This window comes from Struthio camelus, chromosome 5, assembly GCF_040807025.1.
Source record: "Struthio camelus isolate bStrCam1 chromosome 5, bStrCam1.hap1, whole genome shotgun sequence".
Classification (NCBI taxonomy): Eukaryota; Metazoa; Chordata; class Aves; order Struthioniformes; family Struthionidae; genus Struthio; species Struthio camelus.
Window position 1 is genome coordinate 57,258,861 of NC_090946.1, and position 17,461 is coordinate 57,276,321.

The following is a 17,461-nucleotide window of genomic DNA, read 5'->3' on the forward strand; positions in this document are numbered from 1 at the left end:
TAATGTTAAAAATGCTTTAATTACCAAAATAGACATTCAAGAAATTCTGTCTTAGGTTCCAAACACCAGCCTCCTGCATTAGACATTTGAGTCTCTCAACATTGAGTAATGCTAATGGGCAAGACTTACATGTACAGCTAACCAGTATCAGGAATTAACATTACAAGGAAGAATTAAATACAAGTTTCAGAGTGAAAGACTGTCTTGTGCGTCTTCAGTCACTCACATTAAGCAGTTCCTGTTAGTGACTGGCTAAGAGACATTACAGAAAAGGAGATTAAAACAAAAAACCAAAACCCCCCACACAATGATGCAGGTAGAACTTTTCTCTTACAAAGCTGCTAATCTTTAATTAAGCTAATAAATAATCTCATTGCACTAGGTAAGTGTGAGGACTTGACTGGCTTCTCTAGTTCCCCAACGCACCATGGGTAATTCAGATGTAAACAGTAGGGGCTCAGTTCTACAGTTTCTTGCAAAAGAAACCTTCAAGTTGAGTTTTTCTTTCTCTGACTGCAGATCAGGCCCCTGATTGAGAGCAGCAGTTATGCTTCAGTTAATGAATTGTGCCACTGATAAAATGAAGGCCCTGAGCATTCAAATTTAATGCAACTTTGGTACAGGAAAGCAGATGCTGCCACCTAGCATTTGCAGTTCCAGAGTCTGAGGCAAAGAACACAGAAAAGAAGCTTGCTCTGCATGTCTTGTTCTAGTCCATCCTTCCTTCAGACAAAAACAAACCCTTAAGTATTCTTCAGGGCTAGTGTATATTCAGTTGGCAGATACGGTGCTGCTGCTTGTCCCTTACATACAACCTTTCCTCCCGTTTCAAATACAGCCTCACTGCTTATGGCTCTTAGCCCCAAGATCAAGTAAGAGAATTTGTCATAGCACTGGCTCAGACCGAAAGAAGGCTTTTAGATTATTAAATTAGCTAGTTCTCAGGAGTAATACAGCTTGGCTATTTACCACTGCATCCTACTTGTATTCTCTCAAAATACAAAGCAGAATACAATTGTTCACTCAACAAAAAATGAATACCTTTGCAGAAACCTTGTTGTGGAGACCAGCCCACATACTAAATTTTGCCAGATACCAGGCAGGGCAATAAGAAAGGTTTTGTGGTGGAGAAGAGGCCAACCTCAGGCTGGACTCCGCAACTGCTTTCCTTCATGCTCCAATAGAAGCTCCTAGTGAGGAAGGAAAGTTTGATGTGGCACAGAAGAAATTATCAACAGTAACCTCAAGACAAACGCTGGTAAGGAGGAATAAAGGTAGGATGCTCAGTTACTATTTTCAAAGAAACAACCCGCATTTGCAGGAACATGTCAGAGGTGGGATAAGTGCAGGTAGTGCCATGCCCTTCCCTTGCAATCCTGTTGCTGACTGAACTTGTTCAAAAACATGTGTTGCACCTTAGCCCTATAAAATCTGAAATATGAGAAGGGGGGGTAGTTTAATAAGCCACACAAACACTACAGGAAATGGACTAACAGTCACAGTAAGGCAACTTTTAAGTCTTCAGATTGCTTGGCAAGATTACTTTGGGCATGAGCGCACTATTTCCTCTCCTTGCTGGGAACTCCCAGTTGTTTTCAAATCCAGTTTGGAGAGAAGACAGTGTTTGGGTAGCTTTGAGTTTTACAGAAATGAGAGGTGTGTTATATAATATGGATTAGTGCAAATACCTGACAGCAACAAAGTGTTCATTGCAAGAGATCTGCAAATTAAAGCTTCATTTAGTCATGTGAGCGGTAACAGCTCTAGCTCTCTGTGCTTAACATCGGGGCAAATTCATCTGTAAGTTAATGTTCCATGTTGAATAGAAGGTATTAATTTTTTGCTAAATATGAGCAAACTGATAAGCTCGCTACCAACTATTTCATGGGGTGGAAAAACTATCTTGACAGTGGTTTCTAATCAGGACAATGTAAGGACTGGACTTGGAGCCTCAAAGTATTCTAGGCATCTTGCTCTTCTCTACAGCTGACCATACAAGAAAAATAAAATCCTGTCTGACAAGATGCCTTATTTAAAACATTGCTCTCTCATTGCTTTTATGTATTAGCTTTAAAACGGATGGAAAGGGTCACTCTAAAATATTATTCAAATAGCTTCATGCTATCCTGCCAGAAGTCCTGGGCTTGGGTAAGAATGCTAAACAGTTGCAACCCTTTCCTTGGATGCCCTGTTTCTACAGCCCTGCTGTATATATTAAAAATAGGCCCAGAGCAATGCATGGCTGCATACAATGTGCTATGCATGTTCCAGCCAGGCTTTCTCTGCACACTGTTGCCTAACTTTGCTATGGGTCCAACTCCACTACGTTAAATTAAAGGGAAATGGAGTTTAATTTACAGTTTGCTCTACAAATTAAAACAGACTAAGGGACTGAACTTTCAAATGCTAATGTGAAGAAAACAGAGCTACTTCTGCTTTTGTTCTCCTGTGCTGTTTCTGATGTTAATTCCTCTCACTCCCTCTTCTCATCTATTAAGCAAGTGAAAAAATATGCTCTGTTTCAACACAGCTGTGTATCCAGAGGAGGTTCCTAAGGAGAGAGCAGTAAGGGATGAAGTAAGGCTTCCAGATGGGAAAACGCCACCTTAGAGTGTATTCAGACAAAACGGGCTGTGGTGTTCTAACAGCTCACTGCCGCAGAAGGTCCCCCAGGCTTTGCAGTGCCCTCTTTCTCTTATGCTAGCACTGGCCTTGACCCTTTGGTGAGCTGATTTAACTCAAGTGTTGTGTCATGAGTTGGTTCACCGAAGGGCTTGAGGAGCACCAGAATCAGAGGAAAGGAGGCTGGGGGAGTACCTCGCTGTGAGAAGAGAAACAAAACTGCCTCTCACGGCAAAGTGAGCTATTAGATCAGCCATTTCATCTGACTGCACCCTTAATTTCCCTGTGGGTATAATGTATCAAGCATTTCTTTTGGCAGCAGAGTTGAAATATCTGGCACTGCTACTTTGTTGTGCCAGCACAACTGTGCGTTATGACTACATGAAATGGATCAAGTTATCAGCTCTGGCAGTCAGATGTACTGTATGGCTGCACAGACTTGTGTAATTAATGGGCAGCACAAATGGTAGGGACATGAAAAGCAGGGGTACATATTCTGCTTAAGACACTTCTGCTGCCTAAAGAAACGGTTGTTAAGTTACAACCCAACACCTTTCCGAAATCCACGCCCAAGGCGTGCTTAGCGCAGATCCCTTGAAAGACTGGAGCCTTCTTGTAATGTATTAGTTAAGCTAACAGCCAAGTACTTTGAACTCTAAGCCTGGCAGCATCTAGGGAAGCTCACTTTTCTCTGAGTGACTGTTGATGCCATCTTTAATTTCTATATTTAAGGTCTCATGAACAAACTTTAGTTCTGTGTGTTTAAAATGAAAGGGAGGGGAAGAGAAAATCAAATGTCTGTAGTCTACCACCACATGCCAGGCACTGTGTGCTTTTAGCAATGGGATGCCTATACAAATGTGCTGGTGAAAGCTGTCTCTGAGCCCCTTGCATACAATCAACTTTAAGATACTCTGATAAGAGTTCAGGCCTTTTGACTTTCAGAAGGCAGCTTCTGGATCATTTATGGCAATCACAATTATAAATCATACCGTGGCAGCTCTCATTTTGCAAACGTCAATCCTGGGTGAAGATTTGTTCTACAGCTTTGGTCCATATTCTGCTCTGTGACTGACTCCAGCTGAGCAATGTACCTGAAGATTTCAATTTTCTTTCTCCGCCTTTCACTCTGACAGGAGTGTCAGAGCTCAATAGGTTATCCCCAGAGACTGCAGTAAGTGAAAAGTAGCACCCAAAGTCCAGCTTGTCTCTATGTTGTTCACTTTCTTTGTTAACTATAAGGGAAGAAAAGTCAGTCATTTCCAACAGTTCTCTAGATCCGCAGGTTGCCACAGATCACAGCAATTACATGCAACCACTATGAAACACCTTGGTAGCTAGTAGGCCAGAAAAATGAACCAGTGCACCTTGGTTGATAGAGAAACTGCGAAGCCAGCTTTGGGGTTTAACTGTTTTTCTTACCTGTAAGAGTGTGCTGTCCCTAAATCCAAAACCTTCTTTTAGTAAAGCAGTGATGTACGCGAGATCCATGCACAGGAAAGGACTGGCTGAGTTGTACCTCTCCATGTTATCACAGACTACAGAAGGAAGGGCAGGGGGGGTGAAGGGGGGAAGAAAAAAGTAACTCATCAAAATAAAGGAACTTCTGTCTAAATTATATATTTGAATCAACCTCAAGCCAAAACCTACTAAACACAAGCCTCCCACTTTGATTAGTGGGTACATATAACTACACATCTGTTCTTTAAAGGTGGAGAGTCAACTATATAGTACTTTTAATTTCTTTTAACCCCATTCTAAGAACGCCTTTTATTACAACAACATAATCCACATAGCTCTGTTGATGTCTGAACCTCTATTCAACTGATAACTGGCACGAAAAATATTACTTATTTTTCCAAGAACACAGCATCCACACTAGACCATCCAACACTAGAACCACACAAGTCCAAGCATGTAAGAGCGTATTGCCCAAACAACCACTCACTTGCTGTAGCTAAGTCAAGATTCCACAGTAAAGGTTAGTGACTAGGAAATGGATTTATACTGAGCATCATCTTCCAGACCTACTGTTACTGCCTTGTTCTACAAGGATCAACAGCATAGTTCATTTCTTTTTGGAAACTGTTAAGCAGCAGCTTCCTACTATAGGAGTGAGAAAGGAGCGTTAATTTAGGATCACAGGCTTGATCTCTTAATGTTCTAAAGCTAAATATATGCCTTTATGCTGTAAAATGGATTAGTCTAGCAAACAGCTATCATATCTCATTTCAGCAAGTCAATCAAAAATTCAGATCTAGTTTAATGTGTTCTCAGAAAGTCTCATTTTCAAGGTCATGCTTGAGAATAACATGCTTGCATAGGTGTGCTAATCTAGAAAAACTATGAACAAAGCTCACCCAGTCCCTAAAGGGTATGCTTTGAGTCAATTACTAATTGTAATCAACTTGAATGTGTTCAAGTTAGATACAGCTTAGCTGAACCTTTGGAAATAAACTCTCTGAGCATCTAAGGGGGAAAAAAATCCCTCAAACCTTAGCACCAAATTCCCCTATTCAAAACCATCTGAGTTACTTGGGAGATCAAATTTAACTGAAAAAATCATTGGGATTTAGGTCCTACATCACTTCAATATTTTAGAAGAGCTCAGCCTCAAACCATAACTAAGCATCTTCTGATGACAAATATGATCTACTAATCATCATCAGGATGATCAACCTTCAGAGGTAACGACTGTTCTTTAAGCTAACTTTTAGCCATCAGGAGCACAGCACTGAATTTTGGATAGACAACTTCAGCAAAAATCCCACTAGCTTTGTAAACGCTGAATTCAAGTTTCAGGAAGGTGGGAGATCATCTTTTCTCAAGAGAAGACACAAAACTAGAACAACTATTTAGGAAAAGAGAGTCAGAGACAGGCAAGGAAGGGAATGCAGAAACCATTCTTAAATGACCTGTACTCTCTTGTTCTCTCTCTCCCTCTCTCCATTTTGTTAGAAATTAAAAAGAATTTAAAGTGACAGATTAACAAAAGTCAGTGTTCTCCTAAATTCAGAGACCTGCAGTTTGGCAGAAGGTCTTGATTACAATACAGCAAGTTCAGTTTCTTTTGTGCTGATAGTTATGAACTAAAAAGCACCCCCCCCCGCCCCTCCCCGAACAGGAATGTGAAGTAGCTAACACTTTTTGTCCCCCTCACTGTTCTTCAGTGCTGTCTCCTACAATGGTTACAGATATTGACTAATAAAAGATGGGTCACAGGACAGGGAGGTATAAGTGGAATAGTGGTTATATATATATATGTATATATATATATTTTTTGTTAAACATTATGCACTGCATATAGATATTTATATTTTTATTGATTTCTCCTTCCCACCAGCTTCCCAGATCTCATGACAATTACCTTCTTTGGCTTTTCTTTCAAAATCTCTCACTTCCAAAACTCCTCCCTCTTCATAATCTAAAAAGGAAGAGGTGAGAAGACACCATCACAGACTTGAAAGCATTTGAGTTCTAAACTTAAATTGACCTTGGAATGTAACTCAGTGAGGTTGGGCTGGGAGGAAGGTCTGCTGGTTACAGAGGACAGAGCTGCAAGTATAACTGGATCTCAGAGCACAAGTCTCATCTGCTGAACTCTGAACAACAAACTGCGCTGAGGGATACATATCCATTCCCTGAAGGTGTCTTGTACGTTTCGTTTTTCTGAATACCTTTCCTTTTCCCTGCTCCCCATAGATCCAGCCTCCAGTGTTCTTCTGTCTATGTTTGGTAGGTATGCTCACACATTACCCCAAGCCAATTTACCAATCAGGTTGGTGTCAACAGCTCGATCATAGTAATAGGAGAAAGCGTAGAAGGAGCTTCCACGAATCTCATCTGGTTGGTGCAGTTTCCCTTTGACGACCTTGAGTACTTCCAGGTAGCAAGGCTTGAATCCCGTTTCTCCTGTCAGGACAAACACAGACAGCAGTAAGCCAAACAGGGTAAGCCAAAGAGAAGTATCAGGACGTGGAAGAATCAGTGACAACAGGATTAAAACGAAGAAGCAGAGATTAAAGAATCAAAAGAGGTGAAAAGACTTTAGGTATCCTTTCTGTAGTGCAGCATAGAACCTGGATGCAGAAAGGACCATCAAGTGGTACTCATTAGAGAAGATCATAGTAACCTCTGAAAGGTGCAGTAAGCAGACTAGTGCAGGTGCACAAAAAGCTCCCTCCATACATGGCAAGGCTCCCACTTATATTTTGTGGTCAACAGAACTTCATTTACATTTGATATCCCCTACTAGATAAAAATTTACTTTCCCTACACATCATACTGTAATTTTATGACTCCACTTCACATCTGTGATCTGCAACTCAGCTCTCATGTTCCCCATTGTAAAGCAAAGCAATGTCAATCACTTAAGGGGTCTCTTCTAGTCACTGATGGTAGCAACTTCATCTTCTGTCTCCACCATTAGGGACAGTAAGAAGTTAAGAATAATTCCCCAAGCAAGATACGCTTGTTATTGTACCTTAACACAGCCAGGGTTTTTGTATTTAGCTCAAAGCCCCAGAAAGTACTATCCTATTTGCACAAGTAACTCTAAATTTGTAATAAGAGATCACAGCCTGTGCAAGCCAGCTATTCTTATCATTCCAGATTTTTCTTTGGCTCTGTCAGGAGAAGGCCACATCAAAGTTTATATCTATGATTGGACAGGTATCCTTCATAATCCAAAGCAACTATGCGGTGTTTGCAAAGACTCTGAAGATGAGAGTTATCCTAAAAGAAGCAACAAGACTCCTTAGCTTACCTTCTTTGTTGCCACCATACTGGTATTTCACTCCTCCAAAGTGCCACTCTGCCTCCAACTGCTTTGGCAAGCAAGAACTGCGGAACATTTGTCCATCTACAACTGGAATGAAACCAGAGGGCAGAAAGATTCAAATTTAACACAGTTGTTGACCAATATGCAGAACTAGGATAGAACAGGCTGAAAGCTTTCACTCAGGTCTTTAAGCAAAAGTTAAGGAAATCTGAATTGATGGATCGTGAATTATGAATTAAAGAGTAGTTTCAGCCTGGAAAGTTGTGCCCACTCTGTCCTGCAAGCTGCAGAGCAGCCGGACTTGTCATTTGTTAGTGGGAGATAAATGGTAGAAGGATATCTGGCTAATTGCTATTCCATATAGAAGACAAGAAACAAGAGAGGTAGTAAATTTTAACACACAGATACAAAAAACCCTAACAAACAGCAGATGACTGAGACAGTAACAAAGACCAAAACTCCTACAACACTGATCAGTGGCCGCTACAAGGAACCATTCAGTGTAACCTTTCCGGTTCAACCAAAGATTTTGTAACCAAATAAGAAGAAAACATAATTATCAAGGCCCACACAGGCCTCATAGGAAAAAAACAAACCTATTATGGAAATGTTTGAGGAGAATTGACTGTACAAAATTAACTACAGGATGTTTAGGGGAAGGATCAAAGGTGGGCAAAGGGAGGGATCAAAGCAGATCAGGGAGGAGCAAGTGTGACAACATGGAAAGGAGGGGGGAATAAAAAGGAGGGGCCAATTGCACATAAGCAGGCTGCTGGTTAGTAATTACTGTCTGGCTGAGGCCTGTGCCTTATCGCCACAGTCTGTCCTATCTTCTTCTATAAAAATATATTCCCAACTAGTTTTGGTGTGACTGTCAATTTGTTCCAGTAGTGGACATATGTCAGACTAGCTGGCAAGCAAGAAGCCAGAATCTGGAAAGATGCTGAGTCCTGGCCAGAGACTGGAGAAGTGGCCTAGGGTCTGGGCATGGATACTGGAAAGACTTAAGTTCTGGATCAGAAACTGGAAAGATCTGTGAATGCTGAGTATGCACGTCAGTTGAGTGATTGAGTGATAAGCTAGTGAACTTCAAGCCAGACTAGTCAGCAAATACAATGGGAGACCTAAGGGGGCCCACGGGGCCAGCCAGATACCAGAGAGACCTGGAAAGGGGGTTTTCCACTAAGCAGCGATCCTTACGAGCAAGATCTATTCATGCTGTTTGTGTTTATGTGGATGCCTGTAAAGCTGCGCAAGTGTTTGTGGCTCGCCCTGTTCGTATGTTCACGCATGTGCCTGTCTGGAATTTGTGCTCAGTCTCACTGCTGACTGCACCTGGAAACAGGAAAAAGCAGTAGCCTTGCAGGAGGCCACCAGGAGTGCAGGAATCCCTTAGGTCCTATAGTCACTGGATTCTGCTATCCTTAACAAGGGGTAGCCTCGGTTTCTGGACAGGTCTATATTAGGGAAAACAAAAGCATGAGTCACAGAAGTGAAGTCACGGGAAATGGGCTGCTGACACGAGACTAAGCCTATTCATCTCTCCAAAAATCTTCAGTGTTTCATCATCTTGACATACCTTCCATATCCAAAGCTCCAAGTGTTGCTAGTCTGGCAGCTTTTAGTCCAAAACCCAAATAACTGCAAACAACAATATAAAACATTACGGTTTTAGTTCTTGCATATCCAATAAGCTTGACCCATAGCCTTTTCTTTAGCCTTTTCTTAGACCTTGGAACACTCAAACCAGATTCCCTTTCTCTGCTTCCTACCAATCTCCCCTTTCTATTTTAGAATTCTTCTGGCAAAGGAAACTCTCTAAGTACCAAAAGAGAGATGCAAACCCAAGACTTACAGAGAGCTGTTAAACGGGTAAATCTGAAACTGCAGAAAGTGGTTCGAGGTGGTGTGACATTTCTACAAGAAACGTGTTGAAAAGCAAAAATGCCTGAGTAGTTTTAAATACAAGGGAGGAAGAGAGGTATGTGAGGAGTACATGGAGAATGGGATGGCCATTTCTGCATCACACAAATGAGACTACATGGTCTTAAGGCAAAAACTAAAAGAACTGCAGAACCTCCCAGTAAATGTAGGGGGTGAACCTTCATCAGAAATCCAACTCTGACTCAACAGAATACCACTATACTCATTATGTGCTAGGACTGTTAACAACATTTATAAGAACGCCATTACGTAACTGCTGGCTTTGGCAACACAGGTTGAAAACCTTCTGGCATTTCATTTCCACCTCTGTGTTCCGATTACCCATCCCTTTAGTTGTGTCAATAAAAATGTTTACAGAAAAAAATGGGGTTAAACTAACTCCCAGCTCTCTCATTTTTTAGGAGAGAATTTTTAATTCAAGTATTTCAGCCATCTCGTTTACTGTATTGGTACAATACAGCAATCAGTTACATCAGTAAATATAAGCAGTAGGAGAGGAGGACTACTTAAACCAGCTTTGCTGTCAAGCCAACATACCCTGCAGCTGACTGTGATGAGAGTCTTCACCCGCTAGCCTTGGACTGAGACCAACGTTACATTTGCCCGAGTTGTCAATGGACTATAAATTATGCAGGTAAACTCTCTAGATATCACTGTAGACATCTCAGATACTTGTTAGCTCAGCTAAAGTAAACAAAATTATATTCATCCGTATATAAATATCCCCCAAACTTGTTCAAGAGTCTGTTGTGCTCCATGGCCTATATTCGCTGCCTGCGGCTGTCTTTCTTTGGTCTGTATCAGTCTATGTTTTACTTTTTACTCAGTTGCTGATGAGACGGGCCATTTGGACCCAAGAACTAGGGAGGAAAAAGTCTCAGGTCCTCTTTCCAAATCTCTGACTAGGTTTAGTTTTGACTGCTGGGCACGATTCCCACCTTTCTGCTTTTCTGTCTGGAAAATTTGGATTCAATCCAGTAACAAAAATACCTCTCCTTAAAGGTAGTGGATTATAAAGCTTCCTTTTCATTTGACCAGCAGAGTAGTATTCCCTCTCAGTGATATTAACCGTGATCCTGGAACCTTTCCAGTCACCTAATGTCTTGTTCCAGTTCAACTGTTTCAAGCAGATAAGAAATCTAGTCAAAAAGTCATGGTCCCAACAGCTGGTAACAAGATGACACAGCACACTGTGGTTAGCTTGCAGGCTGCAGAAAAACTGATTTTCCTAGGGGAAGCTGCAGCCTTTTTGCTCCTCACCTGTGGGTATAGAGCTTGTAGGTGCTATTAAACATCTCAAATGAGGTAAGAAAATCTCCAGGGGTTTGCTTCAAGGTTTCCTAAAAATTAAATAAAAGAAGAATTCTTTTAGTTTCTATTACGGAAAAAAAAAAAAAAACCCAAACCACTTTGATGTAATATCACAGACATACCCAGAGGGTTTAGTGCACACTCTTCTGATCTGCTTTGAACACAAAGAACATTTTTCCAGTGGTGCCCATCACTACTTTAGTATTTGCAAAGCATTTACCACAGTTCATTTATATGCATCTTTGTGTTACTTCATTATATAACAAGGAAGCGAAACACAGATCAGGATGAAAATACCTTCTGCTTCAGCATACCCGAATTTTTCAGAGTACTTATGTGCTACGCTATGTATACACAGAGTCCCCACTAAAGTCAGCTGTGCTGCGAGCACTATGAACTTTTGCAAGTCAGACTAAAGGTCTCAATTCAGGAACTCAGAAGAATCAGAAATGCAGAGTAAAGCATAAGCCAGATCTTTCCCAAATTAAATGACTTGCCTGACACTCAAAGAAATACTGTGACCATTCGTTCTCAGTCTTAGGGCTGCTTGACCTCCTGATTTAAATGCTTTCGCTAAACTACCCTCTTATTTCCCCACTTCCAGCTTCCTTCCTTTCATAACCTTCCCTCTGTACCTATCTCTGCCGCACTGGTACTCAGACCTGTCTTCTTGCCAGACTAACGCTCATATTCTTGTAAATCTTAACCAGTATGGGGTTCCTTGACTGTTCCTTTTTGTTCCTAGTCCGGTAGGTCTCAATCCCAGTTTCCGTCTTTCCTCTGCTAGTGACCTCACTGTGCTATCCCTTCCTGGCCCTGTGCATTCACATCAGACACTCTGCTACGCTTCCTAGGCACAACAGCAGAATCTCAGAGAGGAGCGAAGCTGCAGACTCCCTGCCGCTATCAGTCAAGTAACCAGACGCAGCAAAACACAGATCTGGAATCACACAGTCCTAGACAAAAGCCTGCTCAAAACAGAAAAAGATTTGGCAGTACGTAGCTTAAGTCTCTCCTGAACAAATAATAATTGAAATTTGTTTTGGGCCTTGGGTAGATTTTCATAGGAATGGCAGTCACACCCTTGACCCCCCCATCTACCTGCTGCCAAATTTCAAGTCCTGTTCCTAAGCCTTAGATCACAGAAGCTTTCAGAAAGGAAAGGTCCTAAAAATTTTTTGCTTGGAGAAAACAACTGGCTTCCCCCCCCCCCCCCCCCCATGCCTTACTTTCATGAAAACGTGTGTGGGAAGAGAGAGGGGAGAAAAATCAGACTGAAGCAGACACCAGACAATTTCATAATAATTATGGCTTGGTTTTAATTTCTTATAACTTTACCTACATCACCATAAAAAGCATAAAACTATCTTACAGCCAGTTCCATGCAGTTATCACTATATGTCCCCTGTTTGCTTGTAATCCATATTTCATTAACGAATCTGTTATAGTATTTTGTTCAAAATGAGTACAAGAGCTAAAATGCAACTGCCTCAACATACAGGAGAAAAAAAATCTTTTGCAAATCAAGGGAGAAAATCCTCGCCAATTCTTAGAGATTAACAGAACCCTTCAAAAGTATACTGAGCTACGTATACACTTTCTAGTGTAAACTTGTCAGTATGGGCGAGAAGCAGGCACAGTGTACAAGCAGGCAATGTGGACCTTTTCTCCACACTGCTCTGCTAATTTGCATCGTTGGTCTTGGTCAGCAGCTAACCCTCCAGGCCATTTACTGCAAGGCTCCAGGAGAAATTTGAATCCTGAGCTGCAGTCTTGACTGCTTCATAGCTCTATTTATTCTCTAAAACCCTGACATGCAACACCCCTTCCTGCTGGTCCAGTGCCCGCTTCAGCAGGTGTTATCAACACAAAACAGAAGACAGGCCCAGAATACTTGAGCTTTGCTGAACAGGATAAGCTTGCACGTCATGTTTCAACATGACCTACCATTGCAGGATTAAAATATTCCGATATGAAAAACATGTGTTTTGTGGTCCCCAAACACTATTCAAGAAATTTCAATTCCTGTAAACAAAATTTGTTTAACAAAGGACACCTTCAGAAAAGGCAAGAGGGACACAAACAACTTCACATCGAGGTACAAGAATAATATAGTGCCCTTGCACTGTTCAATATCCATGTAATTTTCCTATGCAAATTTCAGGCTTGTGTCCAGGCTCAAACTGACCCTGAAGAGTTGCAGAACATCTGTTAAATCCTGCAGAGATGAACCGAGGGGCAGAGAGGGGATTTATCATAGGACATGAGAAGAAACTGAGAGACTAAGAAAACGAAAGAGCTTGCATGTGCTATTATAAAAGACATTTGCTCCATGAGACAAAAGACCTCCCTACCAATATTTGGTGAGTATCTGATACCAGACTAGAAGGGTGGGGGGTGGAAAAAGATAACCCAGAACAGACCCTAAATTTCTTGTAATATGCAAGAATACTCCCTGGAAGTGTTCTACATTTATTGCATACTAAATGCATATCCATATTAATGGGGCTTTCCCAGTCTGGGTCTAAAATCCATTTGCTTCCCCCCGCCCCTTCCTCAGGTTCCTTTGTTTGCAAGCACCTATCAGTCAACTACTTATGCCAAAGGGAATAGAAGTACTGGCTGTCACAGATGTTCTGCCTGGGCCAATGCCGACAAAATGAGATCACAGAACACACTGGTGCCCGGGTTTTTCTCTCCACGGGCCTGGCAGTCCCAGCCCACACACTTGTATCTACTCCTCACCTGAAACCGCGGCAGGAATGTGATTTGGGTTGAGGCTCCTCCCAAGTCCAGAGTCCCAATAGTGTGCTGGTTCTGGCCAGACAGCTGCCCTGCAAACAACACCATGCTCAGAATAGCCTCCGGTGATCAAACACCAAAATGTGGAAACTGCATGCACATCCTGGCAACCAACAAGTTATCACATTAGAGCATATATAGGAGGGCTGAGCTGGCCTTTAAAGATAAAAAGCACAAAAAACAGAGAAAAGGTTGGCAAAGAGAAGGTATGAGGAAAAGATTCACAGCACCTGCTTGATTCCAACTTCACCTCCACATAGACAAAGGCAGCTAAATCTCTAGGTATCCAGCAAAACCCAAAAGTAAGAGACAAAATATCTCCTGCAGAAGACTCCCACGGAGGGCACATAAAATCTGTAATCCCCGTGTTGCTGGTCAAGAACAGTAGGAGAGGAGGGGTAGTGCGTAAGAGCAGAACCAGCTATTACCATTTTCTCTTCAGCCAGAGCAGGTTTTTTGCTTGCTCCTGTATCTCCTAGAGTACTGATTTTTTCTCTTCACTGGATTGCATTCTTGAAACTTACTTAGGGCCAGCAGGGCTAAAGGACCAGCATATTCCCTGTTACACAGTTTTTGTTGTACAGTTCACACTGGGATGAAGAACACTTTGGAATCCTGTCTCCCACCTTCTAACAGGATGAGCAGTACCATTCCCCCAATGGGCTGGAGAAACCAGTTGCCAGAGCAGCTGTGCATCCCAGTCTTGAAGCTTTCGGATCAAGACTCTTGCTTCTTACTACAGGTGTGGCTCAGCCTCTGGGACATGGTCTGCCCAAGAGAATCCACTGTTTTAGCCTTGTTGCCAGAGTGGGGAGGAAAGGGATGACACAGCAACCAAGACAGAGGAACTTAAGGTGACCACCTCTGCAGAAGAGACTCGGTTCATACTTGGAGGGAAGTTATACAGAATTAACTACCTGTCAAAAAGTTCACAGTGATCCAGGCTAAAACTCCTGCAAAGAGTGAAAAAGGAAAAAAAAAAAGTCACCACCGAATACTCCTATCACCTCTTGTTCACTCTTACCTCCCCCCCATGCATTATTCATTACCTGTAAACCGTAACTAAAACAATGTAACTGCACAAATGCCTCCGAGATCAATTCAAACATATAATTAAGTGATATGATGCATTACTGACTTGTTAAAAGCTCATAAGCTGGTACAGGTAAAAGGTTTGTAGTACATATGCAATTGTAACATGTACAAAAAGCAGTTCTAAAGTCCAAACAATATACAAAGAAGAAATGAGCTTACACAGTGTACAATTTTCCTTGAGCACTTGTTGATTTTTTCCATCATTTTCATTCCTAATCTGAAAATTGCATCCATGCTGCTCTGTATTTTAGTGTTGTAGTTTGTATAATTACACTGAGAACATAAGCAGCCAGTAGAACTTGAACAGCTCCTCTTTGACTCTGGTGGCCTGCTTGATGTTGGCATGATTAGCACCCAAACGTAGGTGAACATGCAGCAGCAGAAGAGGTGGTATTTTTAAATAAACCTTGGCAGGTTACACTGTGCTCTGTTAGGCCTCACTGGTCCTGCTACCTGTGAATACAACACTCCTCCCTACTTTACAATTCACCTGTTAATCGCTATGCATTGCGCCGTGCTCCATCAAATGCTGGTAGACTTCAGGTTCTTCTTCTATTCCTCTTGGCCCATACGGACAGATTTGGCTCTTTCATCCTTCTTTACTCCATGTAGCAGCTGATTAGCTTCCTAATAATTCTTTCCTCTCTCCCTGAGCACCCTCTAAACTGGCAACACATCTACCATAACAAATTGTCCAGAATGGAATGTAACATCACAGATGGCTCCCATCAGAGCCATATAGAAAGATTATTAGCTGCCTATTCTCTAAGGTAATATTTCTGGATATGCAGCCAAAATGTTACACTAGTCTGTTCTGCACTGTAGATTCATTTATAAATCATCATTCATTCCAATTCTACAATATATTTTTCATTTGCTTGTATTTCAGGTTACTGCCTTTGCTACTTTACTGGCTCCATTCTTCCAAGCTGATTTTTTTTTAAATTACTTGCATAGCTTTCTAATTTTTTTAATACCTCTCAATTATCGTTCTTCCTTCTCCAGCGTTCACACTGCATCCAACCTTACCTGCAAATTGATGAGCTAATCATAACAAACTATTTGTTAAACTAGTTTTAATGCTAAGCTTTGCAGAATTTATTAGGCACTTCTCATAAGCTTCCTAGCTTGCTATATGTCATCATGCAGCCTTTCAGAGGTGGACTACTATACCATCTTTACTCCCACCGCCGCCCTCGAACAGGCTTCAACTGGTTAGCCTGCACACGTATTTCTGAGATTGGCCACGGAATGAGGTTCCTTTCTGGTAGGATGCTCTACATTTTGGACGGTAATGTATCATTAAGCTAACTCAAACCCCTGTGCGTGTCTGTATTTGTAGCCTAACAAATGACCAAGTAATCAAAAATCTCCCTTTCACCTTTTCCTTCTTCTAAAACCTACCTTCATAAGACCCATCCAAGATGCTAACACTGTCCTCTGGAACAAGAAATGGTGATTCCTCAAAGACTTCTCTCACCTGAAGAAAGAATAATGATTAGCTTTTTTAGTCTTAGTGTCCTGTTTTGCTCTGATGGCAGCAGAAAAAAAAATTTTCCTTCTCACAACAGTAGAAAAGGAGACAAGAATGTGTGGCAGACAAAACTCTTCCTCTTCCAGGCACCAGGAAAGAAAGAAACAAGTATCCTAGGTCCCTCCTTGCACAAAAAAAAGGAGAGCAATACTATTGCATTTGAAAGATCTTAATATTACCTCTAAAAGCAGAGCCTGGGCTTTCTCCTCTGACAGTAAACGCAGTCCAGCTGTAGCTTTTAACACTACCGGGGTCTTTTTCCAGAGATGAGGCGGCACAGCATCTATGGCCATGTCCAGCAATCTTTTGACAGTTTCAGCACCCTTTAAAAAAAAAAAAAAAAAAAAAAAAAAAAAGGAAGTTGTTTTTCCCCATGGTTTCAGAGGAATCAGAAAATGAGGCCCACCATTCACCCTTAACACTAATGCAAACTGTATTCCATAGCAGAAGATGTATCATCCACAGGAAGCATAAAAACTGTCATCTATCAGCACTAGGCATTTCAGAAGAACCTTAGAGGGGCCATCTGCGTTGGAAAGGCACATGTTTTTAGAGATATACCCTAGGAGAGAGAATTAAATTTCACTGCTCATGGAAAGTATTTTTGGAAAGAATAGATGAAGGAGAAGCAACCGAGTATCTCACAAACCTAGACATTTTGCAATATAATGAAACTAAACAATTACTGCAATTACTGACTGAAGCTGTAAGAGAAAGAAATCAGGGGGGAGGGACGTCTGTAGATTTCCCTAAGTGTGATATAAGAATTTCAAATCTGTCCATAGCAAATAGTGTAATTAAAATGACAGCTGGGGAGCAGCACCACCTGAGGTGCAGGCATCACTGCCTGGCTCTCAATTATTTACACTGCTCCTACAATTGCAGTTTCACATTAGCAATAAACATTCTCCTGTGAAATTTCTAGCAGTTTCTTTTTGGGCAGGTTCTTCTCTCCTCCTACCCAATAAACAAGACATTTTAGTGAAATCATGTGAGATCACATCAAAATTGGAAAAAATCCAAAATCATCTTCCCTGAGGTTTCACAGTCAAATTCCTGCAGCGCTGAGTACAGCAGAGCTGAAAAACCTGAAGCTTCCCCTATGCTGCTCCTAACTCCAAGATCACTAAAGCACACAAAGGACAGGATCTGTCCTGTATCTGTACAGGATCTGTACAGATCAGAAATGTACAGAAATGATCTGTATCATTTCTCTGGCACCTCTAGCTTGTGTAAGAGCTTACTATCAGCGCAGGGGACCCGGAAAATGGTAGCTTATTTCAGGACTGGCTCCATATATTACAACAGGATTATTTTAGCTCTGTCTGCCCTATTACTCATCTCTGCTGACTCCTGACTAAATGGTGTAGCCT

General features: G+C 41.6%; 1 protein-coding gene across 8 annotated transcripts in view; it reads right to left on the bottom strand.

The window, feature by feature from the left end:
* Window positions 1-17,461, bottom strand: part of ENTPD5 (ectonucleoside triphosphate diphosphohydrolase 5 (inactive)) — a 27,845-nt gene continuing 10,384 nt past the window's right edge. For all 8 annotated transcript variants that reach the window (XM_068946540.1, XM_068946535.1, XM_068946538.1 and 5 more), the window contains 11 exons: window positions 16,268-16,411; window positions 15,959-16,034; window positions 14,377-14,412; window positions 13,403-13,491; window positions 10,607-10,686; window positions 8,982-9,043; window positions 7,388-7,489; window positions 6,394-6,534; window positions 5,990-6,046; window positions 4,045-4,160; window positions 1-3,857 (listed from right to left, as the gene is read on the bottom strand). In XM_068946540.1, coding sequence (XP_068802641.1) covers window positions 3,771-3,857; window positions 4,045-4,160; window positions 5,990-6,046; window positions 6,394-6,534; window positions 7,388-7,489; window positions 8,982-9,043; window positions 10,607-10,686; window positions 13,403-13,491; window positions 14,377-14,412; window positions 15,959-16,034; window positions 16,268-16,411 — 990 coding nt within the window. In that variant the 3' untranslated portion in view covers window positions 1-3,770. The remainder of the gene's footprint in view (window positions 3,858-4,044; window positions 4,161-5,989; window positions 6,047-6,393; window positions 6,535-7,387; window positions 7,490-8,981; window positions 9,044-10,606; window positions 10,687-13,402; window positions 13,492-14,376; window positions 14,413-15,958; window positions 16,035-16,267; window positions 16,412-17,461) is intronic.